General features: G+C 35.5%; 1 protein-coding gene across 1 annotated transcript; it reads right to left on the reverse strand.

Annotated features, from left to right (window-relative positions):
* LOC107609311 (plastocyanin) lies at positions 329–1,123 on the reverse strand. Its single transcript, XM_016311222.2, has one exon. The coding sequence runs from the start codon at positions 999–1,001 to the stop codon at positions 489–491; it is 513 nt and encodes a 170-aa protein (XP_016166708.1). The 5' UTR covers positions 1,002–1,123; the 3' UTR covers positions 329–488.

Genomic DNA, 9,818 nt, shown 5'->3' on the forward strand with positions numbered 1-9,818 from the left:
TCTTTCACAAGTTATTTGGAGATTGTGATACTTTAAATGTTGTTTATAAGAAAAATTTCAACTCTTATAATTACCAATGTGTTAATTTACATTCATGTGTATATATGTGATTGTTATATGTTCTCGATAAATTACATATATGCTTATTATATCAACAAACAATTCTCACTCGCATACTTAAACTTCATGTATTCGACAATAGAACGACTTATAGTGATCCACTTGTATCATCGTTGTGCTTTAGGACGGACTATTTCACTAGTTTAAATTTTAAAGTTTGGTTGAAGAGGAAACAATTTTTAAACCCCAAATTTTTTTTTTGTGACTAAACCCCAAATTAAGTAAATGAAGAGTATTACATAGGACATGGCATAATAATATTTCATCTCATACAATAGTATCTCACAGCAATATCCATTAATTAAACTCTTTTACATAGACAAAATTAACACAAAACTATAAGATAAAAAGGCCCTTAAAAAAGGCATCTAGTTAACGGTGACTTTTCCAACCATACCAGCTCCTTGGTGAGGGGAACAATAGAAAGAGTAGGTTCCTTTCTCACTCAAAGTAACGCTATAAACCTCACCAGGTGCATTGAGTAAGTCTTCTTCAGACATTGAGATTTTTGATGCGTCCACTCCGCTGGGAATCTCGTCCTCGTCGAACACAACATTGTGTGGGAAACCAGCATTGTTCTTGAATACGATCTTCTCCCCAGCAGCAATTGAAAAATCCTTTGGGATAAAAGCCAGAGACCCGTCATCACCACCGAGCAAGACCTCAATAGCCATGGCGTTGCTGGCTAGCACTGCGCTGGCAGCGGTGGCCACAACAGCTACTCCAACGTCCTTGAGCGATGCCTTCACGCTGACCCTTGGAAACTGGGCTGCTGACACCTTAACTCCGGTGCTAACTTTGGTGGTGGCATTTGTTGCAGTTGCCTTTAGTCCCGTGAATGATGGAATGGTAACGGCTGCGGAGTTAGTGACGGTGGCCATGTTTGAAGATTAAACTTATCTGCCTCTGGTAAATTATAAGTGAATAAAATGAGAGACACGGAAGGAGAGTGATTCTTTATACTTTATAGCATTGAGGATTGGACGGAGGTTTAGATTGATGTTTGTGTGGTTGAGATGCGCTGAAGAATGAGTGATATACATAGAGAGTGGGTGTAGTCGATAAGGATTCTGAGCTCTAGTGTCTTGTGTTATCTTATGAGGATTCTTGTTATTGGTCAGATGGAATGTTATCCTATGACGTGGATTAGATTTTTTTCAAATTTTATGGTGAGGTTGAGGTACAATCTTTAGAGGAGAATGTAGAGAGTACAAGTATCAAGTTAAAAATAAATTAAAATAATAAATTTTAATTAGATAAATGGAAGAATTTTGATTGTTTAAACACCATTGTTTCTTCTCATCCAATTAAACATTTTTAAATGTTAATTTGCTTGAGAACTTAAAAAATACAAGAATGAAAATTGCGTATTTGAGTACTCAAAATCAATAGGAGATATATCTATTGTATTCATTGTTTGATAGTCTTTTACTTAACAAAAGCATTATTTGTTGGTTTTTGTAATGTTCCTAGACAATAATAATTATAGATTCATCAAATACTTTTTATGTACTCTCATCTATTCCTATAATTTTATGCACACTTTAATTTTTAAATATATTCATTATAGGAGTATTTTTGCATATATACTCTTTTGGTACTATTATAAGAATAAGAAACATTATTCAATTATGAAAATCTGATGAAGCTTGTTGCTGTTAGACGAATAGGCCGACTTTTCTTTTAATTTTTTGTTTCTGCTCTTAGGTTTAATTCTACCTTCAAATAATGGCCTTGCTATCATTGTTGATGCCTCTATATTTTACAAGTCATTTTTTGGAGTAAGATCTTAAACTTTAGATATGCAAAGAGAAAAAGATTTGATAAATTCTACATTCATTGGCAGGTTGTAGCAATAATCAAATCAACCTTTTTTAGCCATTATGGAAGGAGAGTCCTATGGTTTCTTTAAACCAAATAGAGGTATTCGATAAGAAAATCTTCTATCTTCTTTTTTTTTTTTGTGCAGAAAGTCTCTTCTTCTTGCTATACAAGGCAGAACAAAACAGACTAATCCAGATCTTCAAATACATAGACGATGCCCAAGGTCAACCACCTCCTCTTTACTGACGATTCTATTTTATTCTGTAAGGCTAATCTTGAAGCATGTTCAAACATCCTGCATGTATTGAATTCTTATGAAAGCATTGGCCAGAGAACAAATCTTAATAAATCTGCTATATTCTTTAGCCACAATACTCTCTCCACTACTCGTATACTACTGGCTAACTCTATGAATATTAATCATATTGGGGCTTAGGATAGATACCTTGGTATGCCTTCTACCGTCTCTATATCGAAAAAGGCTTCTTTTAGTATGATCAAAGAGAAGGTTTGGAAAAGAATCCAATGGTGGAAGCGCAATCTTCTATCGTCAGGTGGTAGACAGGTATTGCTTAAGGTAGTGGGAGAAGCTATTCCTATTTATACATTATCTTGCTTCAAGTTGCCTAATGGTTTAATTTCAAAAATTCACTCTCTACTTTTTCAGTTCTGGTGGGGACAAAAAGGTTCTGAAAGGTGAATGGTTTGGATTAGCTGGGACACTATGACTCGCCCATGAAAAGAAGGAGGCCTTGGATTTAAAGATCTCAGAATCCAAAATCTAATGCTTTTAGGCAAACAATTTTGGCGACTCATAACACAGCCTACTTCTCTATTATCTAAAATCCTAAGAGGTAAATACTTTAGCAATGGTAATGCTATAACGGCAGAAATTGGAGTCTTACCTTCTTGGGGATGGAGGAGCATACTGGAAGACCGAAAGATTGTTCAAAAAGGTCTTAATTGGGCTGTGGGTACTTGAGAGAATATCCGAACTTTTGAGGATCCTTGGCTGCCTCTTTCGTATCCTTTAATGATCTCTGACATGCCAAACAGACAGTCTATTTATGAGTTGGTTCCAAGAGTTAAAGATCTAATTACTAAAGGCGGGAATTGGAATCAGAACTTCATTCAAGAATTATTTTCCCAAGACATTGCAGACAGGATTTCGTCAATTAAAATTCAGTAGAGTAAGGACAAATTGCAATGGGATTTGAACAAATCCAAGCAATATGATACAGTTTCAGATTACAAAATTGGCTATTTATTTTACCATCCACCTCTGGAGCTTTACCCTAATTATGTACAGCAGAAAAAACCGTGAATTGATCTATGAAAATTGAACTTGCCTCACAAAATTAAGCTATTTATCTAGAAATCCCTCTATGGCCGGCTTCCGATGCTTGCTCTGATTCATCACCGCATCCCATCTATATCGCCAATATGCCCCTGCTGTCATGAAGCAATAGAAAAAATCAGTCATTTTCTGATTGATTGCTCTAAAATTAAAGAAGTATGGTCTCAGAGTTATCTTCTTGACTGTCTTCGCCCTCAGAGTCCTAACGACTTTTGGACAGAGTGGACTACATCAACAAAGATGCTTAACCCGTTGAAGAATGCTGACCGTAATCCTCAATTGCTTGCCATCATTTGCTGGAACTGCTGGAAAGCTCGCAACCAATTAATTTTTGAAGGTTCTACTTCAATGCCGTCTGCCATTCTAGCAAGCTCTGTCACGTTGCTCCCTGAAATCCAAAGAACTCCCAGTTTAGATCGTCATCTCCATGATGCAAACTCTTAGTTTCATTCAATTTGATCTATCATTCTTTCTTCTTTAAGATTTTTCTTCGTTTTTCGACCATGCACTGCTGGATGAATACCTTCAGTGTATTATTTCGAAAAATCTCCATCTTTTATTATGTTGTCCTGCTTTTAAATATCTTTGTATTTTATTTTTCAATAATTAATGAAATATAATCTATTATCTTTGAAAAAAAAATCAACCTTTTTTTCTCCCTAGCTATGTCAACAAATTAAAATTATTAGTCACGTGACTAATAATATATCACTGGCAATACTGACAAATTATTATTATTACCTTCAAACATAATTATATAAACATTGTTCACTTAGATGTTGGATCATTCTATTATTTCTTTGTTCATATGATTTACCATTATAAGAAAAATATTGAATACCATTAGATTTAGCATTGGACGTTAGCAACGAATTTACCGGCAAATTTATCGACAAATTTGATAATAAATTCGTCAGATAAAAAGATTACTGTCAGATTCAGTTTTCTAACAGTAAATTTGACGATAATAATTAAAGAAAAAAAAAAGAAAAAATAGCGCGATCATTACCGTCGGACCGCAAACTCTCCCCCTCCCCCTCATTTTTGAACTTCTCTCTTAGTTTCTCCTCTCTCTCTCCCACAAACCACCGCAACTCCTCCACCAGTGTCCTTTTTTCTGTGAGGCATCTACGTTCGAATCCTACTGAGAAGTCTCTTAGAGATTAAAAATTGCTGAAAAAAGAACAAGATGTTTCTTTTGTTTTTTCCAGACGATCAGAAAGTAAGAAATGGTTAATATATTCAAGATAATTATGTATTTACAAAATACTATCTCAATTTGTAACTACCCAACTTCCAGTACATCATAATCGTACCAAAAGTAAGGCATTACTAACTCGTTTTCCTTATTAACTATTTAGTATTGAGCCTTTAGTTCAATGTCGCGTTTCAATTTTTAAGAAAATGCCTGCAAATTTTGTTTTTATTAATTAAAATCATATATCAAAGATCACCAAGTAACAGTAATCACATAATTACTACTAATAATAAATGCTATACAAATAAATTCAATATAAAACTCGAATACAATACCTATCCCTTTAGATAAAATAAAATCCTAATCAATAAAGATGAGAGAATTTTATGAAAACAACTTAATTTATAAACAATTCCAACTATTCATCTGTGGCTTCATACTGAGTCTTCGAACCTGTGTCACTGAAAGGATGGAAGATTTTGGGGTGAGAATAAACCACACGTTCTTAGTAGAGAATGGAAATGCCGTAAAAGTAATGATTAACATGCAAATAATTAACTTTGCTTAATAAACTATCTTTGTCAAACCCTTTGAAATCCTTTTTATTAAGTACATGAAAATATTTTTAGTTTTATTTTAGATAATTAATTACTTTTCTTTAAATTTCTAAACTCAAAATAGATTTTAATTACAAAATTAGTCATATTAACCATCTTTCAACCACAATCATTTCTCAACCACAACATTTCACCTCAATACATTCGTGAACCGATAGCACAAGTAAGAGTCCAAACCAACACACAAAGAAGTCAAACAGCACAATCACAGAGAAGTAATACAAGCAAACACAACCAAATACAAATGTACAAACAACATGATGCATGTCTATCGCTAACGTAGGTAACGAGCTCATTTGTCGTTTTCGACCCGCACCCGACACAATCCAACTCGCAAGTCGGTTAAGGCATTCCAACGACATAACCTCTACAAGTTTCCACTTCTTGCGGTCGCTGATTTTCCAGTTGAAGTATGTCGAACATGATATCTGCAAGTACTTACAGGCGCTAATTCTCCAGCTAAAGCATGTGACCCATGTTCCTAGAAGCCATTCCACATTTACGGGCATCCGTACACAGTCATTCATATATAAAGCACACGACTTAACATTTTCTCATTGGCACCATAACTATTTATTTTTCATCACCCTCTCGTGACCTTTTAATCATTTCATAATCACACATGTTGTGTTCTCTTTTCTCTTTCTTTCTTTTCCTTAACAAACTGAACTCATATCATAACTTAAAACAAAATATCTTTTCAAAATATTGAATTTAAAACATTATACATTTCTTAATAAATCAAATTGAAAACAAGACTCTTTATGTAATAAATCAAAATTCAATGACATTCTTAAATCGAATTTTCTTTTAAATAACACTTTAAACAAGGTCTTGGAGTTTTATAAAAATTTTGACAGTATTTTCTCTAAAATTCGAACTATGCCACCCTTCCAGGGTCCCCACCAAACCATTCTCAATTCTCAAAAATCACTGATAAATCCAACAAACCATATCCATTATCAAAACATTTATAAATATGAAAGCTAACCAAGTTCCATATCAAAATCATTTTCAACTCTCTATTCATTACCAATAAAGTAAACCAACGTTTTCTCAAACTCTTTCCAACGGTTTTAAACCCAAGTCATTCCTTGCTTTAGAAGTATAAATCAAACTTTTCAATATTAAACCCTTTTCTCGATATGTGTAAATATGTAAACTAAAGCTTTTTCCAACATAGAATCACTTCTCAAAATAAGCTTATAAATCGGATTTTCAAAACAAGATCACTTTTTCATATGTTTTTATAAGAACTCGGACAGAACCTCCTCTTAAAATTCGTCTTCACCACCCTTACGGGCTCCCTCACTTTTATAATTTCTCAAATCAACAACCCAACCAAGACATTGACATAACCAGAGTTTCTAGCATCAATCACAGCCTCAATTCAAACTCAATTCATAAAACTCAATTCATATTTCCAATTCAACAAGCAATACTAAATCTATCACCATTCACAACCACAACTCAACAAATATTCGTTATAACCAGCTAATAATCAGAACTTTCAGCATTCCTAAACAATCAAGAAATCAAACACATATTCATCAAATTCAGTCACTGGTGCACGAAATTGTGATACACAATGGCGCCAACAACTTGGTACGCACAATTGTAATCTCAACTCTTTTTCACAACTTCGCACAACTAACCAGCAAGTGCACTGGGTCGTCCAAGTAATAAACCTTACGTGAGTAAGGGTCGATCCCACAGAGATTGTCGGCTTGAAGCAAGCTATGGTCACCTTGTAAATCTCAGTCAGGCGGATTAAAATGGTTATGGAGTTTTGATAAGTGAAAAGATAAATAAAACATAAAGTAAAGATAGAGATACTTATGTAATTCATTAGTGAGAATTTCAGATAAGTGCATGGAGATGCATTGTTCTTTCTGAATCTCTGCTTTCCTACTGCCTTTATCCAATCCTTCATACTCCTTTCCATGGCAAGCTGTATGTTGGGCATCACCGTTGTCAATGGCTACTTCCCGTCCTCTCAGTGAAAATGGTCCAAATGTGCTGTCACCGCACGGCTAATCATCTGTCAGTTCTCGATCATGTTGGAATAGAATCAAGTGATCCTTTTGTGTTTGTAACTACGCCCAACACTCGCGAGTTTGAAGCTCGTCACAGTCATCCCATCTCAGATCCTACTCGAAATACCACAAACAATGTTTAGACTTTCCGGATCTCAAGAATGATGCCAATGGATTCTATCTTATACCATGAAGACTCTGATCTCACGGAATGGAAGGCTCGGTTGTCAGGCAAGGCAACCATGCGTCGTGAACCAGGAATCCAAGAGATACACACTCTAGCTTTCGCAGGTAGAACTGAAGTGTTTGTTAGGCACGCATTCATAAGTGAGAATGGTGATGAGTGTCACGGATAATCACATTCATCAGGTTGAAGTGCAAATGAATATCTTAGAATAAGAATAATCATGAATTGAATAGAAGAACAATAGTACTTTGCATTAATACTCAAGGAACAGCAGAGCTCCACACCTTAATCTATGGTGTGTAGAAACTCCACCGTTGAAAATACATAAGAATAAGGTCTAGGCATGGCCAAATGGCCAGCCTCTCCAAATAGCATGCGAATTCGAAAATAGGGAAAAAGACCCCTAGTACAATAGTAAAAAGTCCTATTTATAATGAAACTAGTTACTAGGGTTTACAGAAATAAGTAAGTGATGCAGAAATCCACTTCCGGGCCCACTTGGTGTGTGCTTGGGCTGAGCATTGAAGCTTTCACGTGTAGAGGTCTTCCTTGGAGTTAAACACCAGCTTTGGCGCTAGTTTGGGCGTTTAACTCCAACTTTTATGCCAGTTCTGGCATTTTGACGCCAGAAAAGGGTAGAGGGCTGGCGTTTTGACGCCATTTTACATCGTCAAAACTCGCGCAAAGTATAGACTATTATATATTGTTGGAAAGCCCTAGATGTCTACTTTCCAATGCAATTGAGAGCGCGCCATTTGGAGTTCTGTAGCTCCAGAATATCTACTTCGAGTGCAGGGAGGTCAGAATCCAACAGCATCTGCAGTCCTTTGTCAGCCTCTGAATCAGATTTTTGCTCAGGTCCCTCAATTTCTGCCAGAAAATACCTGAAATCACAAAAAAATACATAAACTCATAGTAAAGTCCAGAAATGTGAATTTTGCTTAAAAATATGCTAAAAACTAACTAAATCATACTAAAAACTATGTAAAAATAATGTCAAAAAGCGTATAAATTATCCGCTCATCACAACACCAAACTTAATTTGTTGCTTGTCCCCAAGCAACTGAAAAGAAAATAGGATAAAAAGAAGAGAATATACAATGAATCCCACAGTATTAATGAAACTTAGTTCTAATTAGATGAGCAGGGCTTGTAGCTTTTTGCTTCTGAACAGTTTTGGCATCTCACTTTTTTCTTTGAAATTTAGAATGATTGGCATCTATAGGAACTTAGAATTTTAGATAGTGTTATTGATTCTCCTAGTTCAATATGTTGATTCTTGAACATAGCTACTTTATGAGTCTTGGCCGTGACCCTAAGCACTTTATTTTCCAGTATTACCACCGGATACATAAATGCCATAGACACATAACTGGGTGAACCTTTTCAGATTGTGACTCAGCTTTGCTAAAGTCCCCAGTTAGAGGTGTCCAGAGTTCTTGAGCACACTATTTTTTCTTTGGATCACGACTTTAACCACTCAGTCTCAAGCTTTTCACTTGGACCTGCATGCCACAAGCACATGGTTAGGGACAGCTTGATTTAGCCGCTTAGGCCTGGATTTTATTTTCTTGGGCCCTCCTATCCATTAATGCTCAAAGCCTTGGATCCTTTTTACCCTTGCCTTTTGGTTTAAAGGGCTATTGGCTTTTTCTGCTTGCTTTTTCTTTCTCTTTTTTTTTTTGCCATTTTTTTTTCACTGCTTTTTCTTGCTTCAAAAATCAATTTCATGATTTTTCAGATTATCAATAACATTTCTCTTTGTTCATCATTCTTTTAAGAGCCAACAACTTTAACATTCATAAACAACAAGATAAAAAATATGCACTGTTCAAGCATTCATTCAGAGAACAAAAAGTATTGCCACCACATCAAAATAATTAAACTAGTTTCAAGATAAAATTTGAAATCCAAGTACTTCTTGTTCTTTTGTAATTAAGCACATTTTTCATTAAAGAGAGGTGAAGGATTCATGGAATTATTCATAGCTTTAAGACATAGACACTAGACACTAATGATCATGTAGTGAAGACACAAACATAGATAGAACATACAGCATAAAAACCGAAAATAGAAAAATAAATAGACAAGGAGATTAAGGAATGAGTCCATCTTAGTGAGGGTTGCGTCTTCCTCTTGAAGATCCAATGGTGCTCTTGAGCTCCTCTATGTCTCTTCCTTGCCTTTGTTGCTCCATCCCTAGTGATTTTGGTGCTCCTATCCTTAGTTACTTCCAATAGTTGTGTGGAGGAAAATGTATCCCTTGAGGCATCTCAGGGATTTCTTGATGAGGGAATTCCCCATGCTCTTGTTGAAGTCCATGAGTGGGCTCTCTTGTTGTGCAGTCAAATGCTCTACTACTGAGCTATGGACCCTTGAGATGAATCTCTCCATCTCCCATGACTCAGAGGTGGAGGTAGTTGCCTTCCCTTTCCTCTTTCTGGAGGTTTCTCTGGCCTTAGGTGCCATAAATGGTTAT

Source organism: Arachis ipaensis, chromosome B07 (assembly GCF_000816755.2).
Source record: "Arachis ipaensis cultivar K30076 chromosome B07, Araip1.1, whole genome shotgun sequence".
NCBI classification, from domain to species: Eukaryota; Viridiplantae; Streptophyta; class Magnoliopsida; order Fabales; family Fabaceae; genus Arachis; species Arachis ipaensis.